Source organism: Amphibalanus amphitrite, unplaced genomic scaffold, assembly GCF_019059575.1.
Source record: "Amphibalanus amphitrite isolate SeventyFive unplaced genomic scaffold, NRLGWU_Aamphi_draft 000642F_arrow, whole genome shotgun sequence".
NCBI lineage: Eukaryota > Metazoa > Arthropoda > Thecostraca > Balanomorpha > Balanidae > Amphibalanus > Amphibalanus amphitrite.
This window is the reverse complement of record NW_024882136.1, coordinates 123,616-137,381: the sequence shown is the minus strand read 5'-3', so window position 1 is coordinate 137,381 and position 13,766 is coordinate 123,616. Positions and strand designations below refer to the sequence as shown.

The following is a 13,766-nucleotide window of genomic DNA, read 5'->3' as shown; positions in this document are numbered from 1 at the left end:
GTCAATAGGAGCAAATTGAAATGCGCCTCTTTTGAACGAATGTGGTTCAAAATCGTCTCAAACATCGGTTCACAGGTAAACACAACACACTGAATCGTAAAAATGCACCTGTGACCCTTCTGTGTGCCTCTGAGGTCATCTCAGGTCATGAACAGTCACCAGCAGTTCTTTGGCTATAAATTTTGATAGATACGTGCTAGAGCGGTGAAAACACGTCAGATGTGTTCAGTTCGACGATACGGATTGACTGATATATAGCATGACCGTTTCCGGTCAGGTCATGACCTAGACCTGAGGTCAAATTTTCAAAATGGCCTTTCAAGGTCAACGAAATGTTCATTCGACGCGTTTCGACGAGAGGAAGACGATGCTGGCAAATTAAATGTCGTCACTGTCTTGAGTCAAAAGTTATTGCAGAAAAATGCTTTTAATTAAAACTACAATTTTTGGAGTTTTTGCCCTCTGGAGGCTAGTGACAGTCAGTCACTGGAGACAGTCATGCATGTCCACAAGTAGGGGCTGCACGCACTAGACATCGAATTGTAAAGGTGATTTGTGGATAAAAAATCCAGAACGTATGTCAGCGTTCGGTCGCCTCTGACTGCAGTCGCTGCTGGTATGACAATGAGTTGGGATCTCATGGTGGATCTCATGGTCTTAAATGTTCAAGTCTTTCCTTGATCCCAATTTAGGCAATGAGTCGCAGCGTGAATCCTACATACGTGCGGTTTGAGATTCTAAGCACGGCCACCCCGGTCGACCACAGGCTGCAGCCCACAGGTCACTTTGGATCAGTGAGTAAGCCTGTATTATTTTTTATGAGAAATCGGCGAAAGCTGGTTCTTATACTCGTATTTTGCAACACCTAATAAACCAGTATAACGCTTTTGGGGCGACTAACGGAGCGAGCGAGAGGGTGGGCCTTGCACGTGCGAAATTTCGAGGGGGTACCTCCAACTGACTTGTGCACGGCACCTTACTAACCGGTCTCTAGCGATGTGCCAAATTTGAGCACAATCGGCCCAGCCGTTCTCGAGATCTGGAAGCGGCACCCTGCACGTGCGCACGTGCAAAATGGGTCCCAACTGACTTGTGCACGGCACCCTACTAACTGGTCCCTAACCGTGCACCAAATTTGAGCGCAATCGGTCCAGCCGTTCTCTAGATCTGGAAACGACCCCTGCACGTGCGCACGTGCAGCAGCACCCCAACTCTGGCACATGGATATGCAGTGCCTAGTGGGTGCCTACCTACATGCCAACTTTCAGCGCAATCGGCCAAGTAGTTACCGAGATATTGCAACAATTACAAAAGTGACACCTCTTCGTTTTGCACGTGGCACGTGCATAAGGGGTCACCCACATGCATCGGGAATAGTGCAATACTTGGTAGAAGGAATGAAGCTACCCTATAAAAATTACCGCATGTAAATCGGTCAAGTGGTTGCTGAGATATAAGCCTCGCAAAAGCGTGACCACGGCCGGCCGGCCGGCCGGCCGGCCGGCCGGCCGGCCGCTCATACTCAGAAATTTCCGTTAATCTAAGGAAAGACTACGCTCGCTTCGCTCGCTCCGTAATCATACATGAACATGACGTTACATTTTAGACTGACGCCCCTGCCACTAGCTGACAATGGCGCCCCTCTCAAGGGAAAAAGTCGCCCCCTCGAGCACCATGCCCCCCCCCCTTTCGCTGATCTCTGGCTACGCCACTGCCGGCAGGTCAATGACCTTTGGCAATGAATACGGGAACAGGGCACCGCCGGCAAGGAGGAGACGCCAAATTTATTCTGGCGATAACTCAGCCGCTACTTGACCGATTTTTATGAAACTTGATTTATTACGCTGCGCGTAATGCTGGACACCTAGTATGCATATAAAAATCAAAACGTCTGTACGTATGTATGTAACGCGTCAGTTCCATTTGGCGGGCTGTTGCGAGGCGACGGTGCGGGTTGCCGGGGGTGAAACATTGGCGCCGAGTCGGACGCGTGCAACCATTTGTCGTATTAAATTTTGGTGGGGGGTGCGCTCGGCGGTTTGCACGTGGCGGGCGCATCTTTGCGGCATTTTCGGCCGCGGCCGGAGCCGATCAGACGGCACGCGCCTTAGGCTCAATTTCTTCGCTTGCAAAACTGAGCGAAATCAGAGCCGGCAGGTCGTTGACCTTTGGCAATGAATACCGGAACAGAGCACCGCCGGTCAAGAGGAGTCGCCAAATTTATTCTGGCCATAACTCGGCCGCTACTGGACCGATTTTAAAGGGACCCTCCCACCTTAACATTAGTTTTGAGTTGAGATAGCCGAGTTTGCGGCCAGGCTCAGAAACCACCATTTATCCTGGTCGCAACCCCTGCAGCTATATGGTGTTCAAGAAATTTCTTCCCTTTGCTTGCAGGGTGGGACCAGCGTGGTCCCTATCTCTTAACCATTACGGGAATCTGATGACGTCATCAGGCTTTCGAACGTCCGTTAAATGTTTGACTAAAACGTTTTGTAGCACGCGGTGGTATATGCTGCTTTGCGCGCAACAAATGCCGCACTTTCAAATTAAGTCGCTAGGAACAGCGGAGATCCCAAAAAGTAAACAAAAGTAAAAGTCTAATATCTTGAAAACCGGTGAATATTTTTCGATGAAATTTGGTAGATATTCGTTTTTGCTCTTTCTGAACCGAGCGACATCACTTTCATGCCAATTCATTAACTTTTTTGAAGGTGGGAGGGTCCCTTTAATGAAAATTGATTTGTTACGCTGCGCGTAATGCTGTCCCTCTAGTCACTCTTATAAAAATCAAAACGTCTGTACGCATGTATGTATGTATGCATGTAACGCGTCAGTTCCCTTTGGCGGGCTGTTGCGCGGCGACGGTGGGGGCTAGGGGGTTGAAATTTTGGTACCGAGTCGCGCGCGTGCAACCATTTGTCGTATTAAATTTTGGAAGGGGTGGGTTCGGTGGTTTGCACCAAGGCTATAGAACTCCAGGTAAGGACACCAGCCGTTTGACCTTGAAAGCCGCCGGCCGGCCGATGACGTCATTGGAGGCAAGCCGGCTCGGCGGACACATCGGGCCAATGTATAACGGGGGGGGGGGGGCGTTGAAACGTTGCGGGAGCCGGGGAGATATTTTAATGTGGTTGCACATAGGTGGAGAATTGTAAAAATCCACGTGGGTGTTGAATCAGTGGCGGTGTTGGGTGCCTTGCCGATGGTGCATGTTGATCGGCTCTATAACATGGTACTCCCAAATCGGCTTTTCTCATCGGATTTCGGTTACTTTTTTGGTCGTCAAAATGATAAACGGAAATGTGTGCACTGTGCAGGGCTTCCTGCTCACTATTCGGCTCGCTAGTTTCTCACAACTGATCTATAGGAACTGTTAACCCTCGCCGGCACAGGCCATTTTGCGTCCTTCGACGGCACGAGGGGGGGGGGGGGTTACGACTAGAGATGTCAATCAGATACCAACTTTTTGGTATACCGATACCAAACCGATGCCAACTTAGTATTTGGTATTTCAATCGTAATGTGTTTGGTATTTTGTTGGTATCATAAGCCCTCACTAACCCGCGCCCGGCTGGGGGTCCTGGATTTCCACGCCCTGCTGGGGGGGGGGGTGTTTGAACACCACCCCTTCTAACTCGGCTCCTGGGCCACGTAGCGATACGCGGAAGGCGGCGTTCGAAAGAGCGTCAAAAATAATGAGGAAATCACTTCGGTCAATTTTTTGGTCAGGTTAAAGGTCAGGTCACCAGAGGTCATTGAAGGCAAATTTTCGCCGATTTCCAGGTCGAATGTCGAAAATTTCCAAGAAGCCAACGCATAACTCGGGAACCAATAGAGCTACAGCGCCGCGGAAAAGCGCATTCGATAGCCCTATTAACGCCCTTTCTGAGTAATTTTCTCAGATTTGACCTAACGTCAACGGTTTTGCCTGCAGGGGGCAAAAACTGCAAAAATAGCCGATTTTTTCGGAAACAGTTTTTCTGCAATAACTTTTGACCCAAGCATTGTACGAGCTTACTTTTACCGGCATCGTGTTCCTCTCGTCAAGACGCATCGAACGAACTATAATTTGACCTTGAAAGGTCAACTTGAAAATTTGACCTCAGGTCAAGGTCATGACCTGACCGGAAAGGGTCATGTTGCATATCAGTCGATCCGTATCGTCGAGCTGAACACATCTAAGGCGTTTTCATCGCTCTAGCATGCCTCTATCAAAAGTTATTTGCGAAAAACTGTTAGATACCATTCGTGACCTAAGATGACCTCAGGGCATAAACAGGGGTCACAGACACCATTTTCATGTTCAGTGTGTCTAAACCACTTGTAATTCAGTGTTTGGGAGTGTTTATAATGTCTTTCGTCCAAAACAGGCGCATTTTAATTTTCTCCCATTGACTTATAATGGTGAGGTCGCAAAATTGACCTGACCTTAGGTCATCGATATCAAAATTCTGAGATAAACATTTTGTACATGCTAATGCTCTTAGCAATCGCTGAAAGTTTCAAAGCGATCGGTCACTCGGTGTAGCTATGACAAACATTGAAACTTTTTATGAGGTGAGGTCACTTCGAGTGACCTGGTGACCTGACCTTGAATGACCTTGGTCTGAAAATTTCACAACATGTGTAGAATTGATGTATGATAAGGTGTACCAAAAACGGCGGCGCTCCGCGCCGCCGTTTTTGAGATATTCGCGAAAAACCACAGGGGGGGGTGTTCAAACCCCCCCCCCCCAGCAGGGCGCGGGCTAATGTATAAGAGGCTAATAAATCGGTAAAAAGTTGGTATTTCCCTCAGTTTCCCAAGTTGGTTTGGTTTCGGTATTTCCCGTGGTTTTGGTTGGTATTTGGTTTGGTATCGGTATTCCGATTTTCCGTAATTGACATCACTAGTTACGACCCCCCTCGCGTTTGACCCTTAATTGAGCTAGAGCCTCGCGGATAAACATCGTGTAGGTCGTCACGAGACGAAGCCAACGGTACACGGTTTTAAGCTCATACTAGGTCAAATGGTGACCTCTGAGGTTAGGTCAATGACCCCAAAAGTCGGGAAAATCGGGACCTGATGGAACGTCGTAAAGTGTGGCTGGCGGCTGCTATGGATTTTTTTTTGTGCTGATCACGAATATCATGTCAGTCTTGATCACAGATGATGTCTTCATGCATTTAGGCCAGGTCGGGTCAGGTCAGATCAGGTCAACCAGTAGGGATCCTGCCGGGTATTCGTAGTAGATGTCAACCGCCTCTGAAAGCTTCGTAACATGTTACGAAGGCACCAAAACTACTTCGTAAATGTTCTAATGGTTGCTAAGTCCGAATTCAGCTCCAAAAACAAACATGTAAAACTCGAAAAAGTGAACCGAGGTCAGCAAAGATTAATGATCTGACCTGACCTTCAGGTGACCTTGATACCCATCCTAATTCATGGGACCAACATCATATCACATGCTTGAACGCTTGAAACCACAAAAAGACTGCAAACACGCGGCTAATGCGAGCCGGCCGACATACGCCGAATCGCGATTCCGGCCAAACATGGTCTCGAAAAAAGGCCACAGGTCAAAGGTCATTTGGGTCAGTGTCATGAAATTTTCAGGGTAGGTTTAAAATTGATCAGCTCGAGGGTACTGAAAGTTTCGTCGCGATCAGCGACTTTTTACGCGAGTTATTTTCGAAAAACCTTAGGGGGCGGTTGCATCAACCCCCCTCCCCCTGTGCCGGCGAGTGTTAAACTAAGAGGCCCCATTTGTCGGCTAGACGTCCCACACCAGTCTGAAGTCTCTATGGATCTCACGCAGGGTTCTGCTGGCCCACGTCGATATTTGGATATTTGAAAGCCCCATTTAGGCCTCTGAGGGCCCACATTGGTTTTGGAAGTCCTATGCTGGAAACTATGATGGCCCCACGGCCCTGGGTCTCTACTCTCTAAAGTCCCAGTCACTCGTTGAAGACTCCACACGGGTGCTTAACCGTCCTCACCGGCCTCCGAGGATTTTTTGATGGGCCAAATTTTCCGGAATCAGATTCTTTAGGCCTACATTGGCAACAGATAAAAACATGCAGATATCTCAGAGTCCACAGTAGTCTGTAACGGTCCTACGAGAAGTCGTACAGAAGCTTCTCAGGACCCAGCCGGCTTCTGAAAACCAAAGCCACTCTGAGGACCAAAGAAGGCCTCTGAGAATTAGTTTCTCACTGAGAAACTCCAGGGCGGCCTCCGTGCAGGGTCAAACCCGCATGAGATGATCCCACATCGGCCTTTGAACATGGAGCCCCACTAGGCCGGTGTGCACCTCAGGAGTCTGTGTGCATGGGCCCTCAGAGGCAGTGGCGGCGGAAGAGAGGGTGCAGGTTGTGCAGGTGCACCCCCATTCAATAAAAGTAGCGGTGCAATTTTTAACAGGTCCCGATTTTCCCGACTTTGGGGTCATTGACCTGACCTGGAAGGTCAACCGATGACCTAGGACCATAAAATTGGGTGTCATCGGCTTCGTCTCATGATGGGTAACACGCTCGTTTTTCTGCGAAGCTCTAGCTCGATCAGGGGCCAAACGCGAGGGGGGAGTCGTACCAACCTCCCCCCCCACAGTAATGCAAATGGGGTTCACGAGTGGCCATAAATACGAAAAAGGCCCAAAATTAAAGTTCACTTAATCGAATAAATCGTAATATGGTCAGAAAGTTTTCGCTACAGAAGTTTTCGTCCGGCACGGTCGGGTGCTGCGGCGCAGCGGGCGGCCCGGGCGGCCGCGCCGCCGCGCCGCCCGGACGCCGCGCGGCGGCACCCACCCGCCCACTGCGCGCCCACTGCTGCACCCGACCGCACGGACAAAAACCTCTGTAGCGCCGGTCAGCCCTGTGCTAGCACCTTAATTCTTTCACGATGCGACTCAGAAATGATTAGGGAAGGCTATGGTATGGTGGACTAACGAGCACACACTGCGTTAAGTGCTGTAGGTGAAACGAAAGCATTTTTTTTTCTTAGTACAAAACTGCGATTGCAACATGATGATAAATAGTCAGGTTACCGCCAAAGCGAATGAGATACGGCTTTTTGTGACCCGGCATTAGAAGCAGAAGGCTTTGGGGATCATTCCCATGCATAATTTTTTCAATTTGTACGAAATGAACGCAAACCAGCGGTGTTTGAACTTGCGAGTGTCTGACCGTCATTTTACGACCTAGAAAATGTCACGACTTCTGACGATTATACACGAGGCCGGTTTTGACAAAAACATGAAAGCCATGTGATTTCAGATGCCCCAAACATTTGTCTACTCGGCCATATCGCAATTAACTCGATTTGGTAAACTTGACTTTTGGGTATTTATGGCCACTCGTGAACCCCATTTGCATCACTGTGCCCCCCCCCCCCCTTGTGCCGTCGAAGGACGCAAAATGGCGTGTGCCAGCGAGGGTTAAGACAAAAACTAGTAAGATCCTGGTCTCCAATACGCCTTTTTACACCACATAATCCACAAACAAACAAAGGCATTAGCTCACAAGTGTTTGGCAGGTGATGTTAAGCATGCGAGATGGTGTCTATTAGCGCATTTAGGTCTTCGGCTTTTTGGGGGAGGGGTCAAATCACTCTCTCGGGGCTTTTGGGGGGGGGGTCATGACCCCGTGGATCCCCCGCAGGATCGGCCACTGACCAGCTGACCGCCCCCCCCCCCCCGCTGCCCCCCCCCCCCCCACGGCAGGCCGGCCGACCAGCCGAGTGAGCGGCGCACACGAGCAGCTGGTGCGGCGTGGCGCCTCCATGGAGCAGCACAACGGCTGGGAGCAGCCGGCCTGGTTCGCCGCGGCCGGCACCCGGCCCGCCTACCTGCCCAGCTTCCGGCGCACCAACTGGCACCGGCGCGTGGCCGACGAGTGCGCCACGGTCATGGAGAGGGTGGGCGTCATTGACCTCACACCATTCGCCAAATTTTACCTCTCTGGTAAGCAGAACGCCGCCAAACTGGCGAGATCGGCCAGCGAACTATGGTAGGTACTAGGTAGGTACATTCGGCTACAGGCTGATGGTCCACTGCTCTTTATTCACCGAGTTGAGGCGGGTTCCTATGGCTCAGCGCTGGCAGCAGCCGCCTGGTACCGATAAGCTGTGCCGCATGACCTGAGAGTTAACCGGCACAGCCTACCCACACTGTATGACATTCCACGTCAAGTCGCACAAAAATGGGCTATTTTTATTTTGCACCTTAGGTACCATCAGCGATTACATTATAAATTTGTCTCTCCGGACAAAATATCGATTTTTTTGCACATTCTGACCACAGCTCTTTTAAATATAGAGCATTATGTTTTTGAAAAATATCGCACCTTTATATTTTGAAGGCCTATATCTTTGGATGTTCATGTTGGATTTCAACGAAATAAACTACATTGTTAAGATCATTTCTTCAACATGTATTTGAAATGACCTCAAATATATGACTTAGAAATTTGCTTAACTCTGGTCTTAAGTACAAAAATGAAAATAGCAAAAAAAACACGTCACCTCCGATTTGGCTCATATATATATATATATATATATATATATATATATATATATATATATATATATATATATATATATATATATATATATATATATATATATATATGTTACAGGCAAAGTGAAAACTCGGGCATTTTGCAAAATGCCTAGGCAATTTGCAAAATGCCTGACCGGCCAGGCATTTTGCAAAATGCCCAGGCAGTTTGCAAACTGCCTGGCCCACCAGGCATTTTGCAAACTGCCTAGGCATTTTACAAAATGCCTGACCCGCCAGGCATTTTGCAAAATGCCTGGGAGTGGGTTTTCATATATTCCACCGTTTTTGTTGACTACAGGCGTTGATCATAAGCGTTCCACTGTGACTGACCCCACAACACATTTCACATGTGTTGTGGGCACATCTGCGGTCACGAATACAGGGTGTCACGAAATTGTTGCGAGATGTTGTGCTTGTGTCCCGAAATGTATTGCATCGTAGTTGCGTTAGTGTTCTCCAGCACCTCGCTGACAAGTTATCAGCGGCCACATGGTCTGTCCCCGCGGCACCTGGTGAAGCTCAAATAGGCCTCTGTAGCCCATCATGCCCCAAACGAGAATCCCCAGTGCCCAGTGAGTGCTTCACCGTCTCGACGGTGCAGCGCCTCTGAGCTGCTGTTGGCCCAGAACTGCTTGTCGGGACGGTTAGTGACTAAGAAGAGCTCTAATAGCCGTTTTCACGACGGGCTATCCGGCGAGTGCACCTAATTTGACCAAATCTGCACCTAATCTCTTTTACAGCAAATATATTTATTTTATGAATTTATTTCAGTGTTTTAACCGATGATGCTCTCTGATAATATGACAAAGGAGGCATCTAAGCAATTAGTACCTACAACCCTAGCTGATAGCTACTAAGAGACACACTGAACCTCATTTGACCAAATATGCACTTAACCCGCGCCCGGCTGGGGGTCCTGGATTTCCACGCCCTGCTGGGGGGGGGGTGTTTGAACACCCCCCCCCTTGTAACTCGGCTCCTGGGCCACGTAGCGATACGCGGAAGGCGGCGTTCGAAAGAGCGTCAAAAATAATGACGAAATCACTTCAGTCAATTTTTTGGTCAGGTCAAAGGTCAGGTCACCAGAGGTCATTGAAGGCAAAATTTCGCCGATTTCCAGGTCGAATGTCGAAAATTTCCAAGAAGCCATTGCATAACTCGGGAACCAATAGAGCTACAGCGCTGCGGAAAAGCGCATTCGATAGCCCTATTAACGCCCTTTCTGAGTAATTCTCTCAGATTTGACCTAACGTCAACGGTTTTGCCTGCAGGGGGCAAAAACTGCAAAAATAGCCGATTTTTTCGAAAACAGTTTTTCTGCAATAACTTTTGACCCAAGCCTTGTACGAGCTTACTTTTACCGGCATCGTGTTCCTCTCGTCAAGACGCATCGAATGAACTATAACCTGACCTTGAAAGATCAACTTGAAAATTTGACCTCAGGTCAAGGTCATGACCTGACCGGAAAGAGTCATGTTGCATATCAGTCGATCCGTATCGTCGAGCTGAACACATCTAAGGTGTTTTCATCGCTCTAGCATGCCTCTATCAAAAGTTATTTGCGAAAAACTGTTAGATACCATTCGTGACCTAAGATGACCTCAGGGCATAAACAAGGGTCACGGACACCATTTTCATGTTCAGTGTGTCTAAAACACTTGTAATTCGGTGTTTGGGAGTGTTTATAATGTCTTGCATCCAAAAGAGGCGCATTTCAATTTTCTCCCATTGACTTATAATGGCGAGGTCGCAAAATTGACCTGACCTTAGGTCATCGATATCAAAATTCTGAGATATACATTTTGTACATGCTATTGCCCTTAGCAATCGCTGAAAGTTTCAAAGCGATCGGTCACTCGGTGTAGCTATGACAGACATTGAAAGTTTTTATGAGGTGAGGTCACTTCAAGTGACCTGGTGACCTGACCTTGAATGACCTTGGTCTGAAATTTTCACAACATGTGTAGAATTGATGCATGATAAGGTGTACCAAAAACGGCGGCGCTCCGCGCCGCCGTTTTTGAGATATTCTTGAAAAACCACAAGGGGGGGTGTTCAAACACCCCCCCCAGCAGGGCGCGGGTTAATTAATCTGCACCAGATGTTAACCAAATGTGTACCAGATGGCCGTCGTGAAAACGGCTAATATCGCCTCACGGCCTCGTCATTAAAAAGTCTGAATCTCTAGTTCTGAATAGTCCAGATTTGGTGGGTTTTGTCGAAATCTAGCTGCACCACTAATGGATGACGATAAGTCAGGGTTGCAGCCTGATGTTGAGAGGCTTCAGCTTCATGGTAAAATCTTCAGATACCGGGGGATGGCCGATTTAGATGCCCTGGTGCCGGACCCGTTCAAATTACATCCATTCAGCACTTAGGAGGGGCATGGAGGGACAAGACCGCGTATATATATATATATATATATATATATATATATATATATATATATATATATATATATATATATATATATATATATATATATATATATATATATATATATATATATATATATATATATATATATGTTACAGGCAAAGTGAAAACTCGGGCATTTTGCAAAATGCCTAGGCAATTTGCAAAATGCCTGACCCGTCAGGCATTTTGCAAATTGCCTAGGCAGTTTGCAAACTGCCTGACCTACCAGGCATTTTGCAAACTGCCTAGGCATTTTACAAAATGCCTGACCCGCCAGGCATTTTGCAAAATGCCTGAGCTTCCATATATTCCACTGTTTTTGTTTACTACAGGCGTTGATCATAAACGTTCCACTGTGACTGTGCCCACAACACATTTCACATGTGTTGTGGGCACATGTGACACATTCCACGATCACGAATACAGGGTGTCACGAAATTGTTGCGGGATGTTGTACTTGTGTCCCGAAATATATTGCATCATAGTTGCGTCAGTGTTCTCCAGCACCTCGTTGGCAAGTTATCAGCGGCCACGTGGTCTGTCCCCGCGGCACCTGGTGAAGCTCAAATAGGCCTTTGTAGCCCATCATGCCCCAAACGACAATCCCCAGTGCCCAGTGGGTGCTTCACCGTCTCGACGGTACAGCGCCTCTGAGCTGCTGTTGGCCCAGAACTGGTTGTCGGGACGGTTAGTGACTAAGAAGAGCTCTAATAGCCGTTTTCACGACGGGCTATCCGGCGAGTGCACCTAATTTGACCAAATCTGCACCTAATCTCTTTTACAGCAAATATCTTTGTTTTATGAATTTATTTCAGTGTTTTAACCGATGCTGCTCTCTGATAATATGACAAAGGAGGCATATAAGCAATTAGTACAGCCCTGGCTGATAGCTACTAAGAAATACACTGAACCTAATTTGACCAAATCTGCACCAGATGTGAACCAAATGTGTACCAGATGGCCGTCGTGAAAACGGCTAATATCGCTTCACGGCCTCATCATTGAAATGTCTGAATCTCTAGTCCTGAATGGTCCAGATTTGGTGGGTTTTGTCGAAATCCAGCTGCATTACTTATGGATGACGGTAAGTCAGGGTTGCAACCTGAGGCTGAGCGGCTTCAGCTTCAGGGTAAAGTCTTCAGATACCGGGGAATGGCCGATTTATGTAGATGCCGATTGCCCTGGTCCAAATGCCCTGGTGCTGGATCCGTTAAAATTACATCCATTCAGCACTCAGGAGGGAGGGGCATGGAGGGACAAGACAGCGCCAACCGCGCATCAAGTTCGTGACACTCTGTATACCTACGTCTTGCGTCATTTCTGTCGAGATAGAGCCACCGCTGAATGGACATGAGCCACCGTCTCCGTACCTTTCGTATATACGGAGTTGTAGCCGTGTGTATAAAAGCTGCGATATCCAGTATTCTACCCTCGTGGGCAACTGTTCCGGCAGAGACGATTGATAATGTAAACGTGTAACAATCAAATTTTCTTAAATTGGAAGAGCATTCTTTTCTGATTAATATCCACCCATAGTATTTTCAAAAAGCCACCAAGAGCTCTTAGAAACAGTACAATCATTGTACCGAACGCATGTTTACCCACGAAACCACGCCCGGTGCTCGGCACCCGACGGCCGATAGGGCTCAGTGACCTCGGCGGCCGGCTACCCGGAGAACGCAGTGTCCCCTCCCTCACTTGGTGCGCATTGACAGCAATTAACTTTTGTAAGCGGCAGTTACAAATGATGCTTACCTATGCATCGTCCCTAGTGCGAGTTTGATGTCAGGCATTTTGCAAAATGCCTGGGAAAATATTTCAGGCAGTTTGCAAAATGCCTGGTGGGTCAGGCAGTTTGCAAACTGCCTAGGCATTTTGCAAAATGCCTGGCCAGTCAGGCATTTTGCAAATTGCCTAGGCATTTTGCAAAATGCCCGAGTTTTCACTTTGCCTGTAACATATATATATATATATATATATATATATATATATATATATATATATATATATATATATATATATATATATATATATATATATATATATATATATATATATATATATATATATATATATATATATATATATATATATATATATATATATATAATTATAATGCACATTATATTCTTAACAATCTGTTAAAAAAATGGAACGGGTCCTTCATATTTTTTTAAAATAAAATGGCACTTAATTAAGCAAGCGTATGCACAGTTACCACGCGTTACCTTGAAAGTAGGTACCGGTGTCTGGCATCATGTTAAAACCTGCCATCCAAGTCTTGAACTGAAAGCAAGCAATTTGCCCATTAAAAAAGCATGTATAAATAACCTTTTGCTCATTCTTTGCATTTTTTTTTTGTTGAAATTGAATTATTAAACAAAATCATTGATATATTTCGGCTTGCGCCATCTTCAGAATGTACAGAAACAATGCGGTTGGGAACTCGATTTTTTAAGAATGTATAGAAATGATAAAAATATTTTCGCAGAATTTATGGTGCATACAATTTCCTCATAAAATCATTATGCTGAGAGAAATGGGGGAAGACAGAAAGAAAACATATTTTTTAAAGTTCTTGAAAAAGACGCTCTTGATGCTGTTACGTCACATGTCACCTTCTGCGGTTGACAAATAACGGCGCATCTGGCGCACCACCGATTACATGTTATATCTATGTGTGAAAGAGGTTGTTTGTTTCACTCTGCCATTCGCGCTGTTTTTAGCTTTAAATTATGCTAAAGCATTCACGAATGAAAGGCTCAGTGTCAAAAATTGATGCGTCTGCCGTGTTCTGTTCCCATT

General features: G+C 46.8%; 1 protein-coding gene across 3 annotated transcripts in view; it reads left to right on the top strand.

Annotated features, from left to right (window-relative positions):
• Positions 1–13,766, top strand: part of LOC122363844 (dimethylglycine dehydrogenase, mitochondrial-like) — a 367,327-nt gene that overhangs the window by 250,824 nt on the left and 102,737 nt on the right. For all 3 annotated transcript variants that reach the window (XM_043333585.1, XM_043333584.1, XM_043333586.1), the window contains exon 10: positions 7,707–7,946. In XM_043333585.1, coding sequence (XP_043189520.1) covers positions 7,707–7,946 — 240 coding nt within the window. The remainder of the gene's footprint in view (positions 1–7,706; positions 7,947–13,766) is intronic.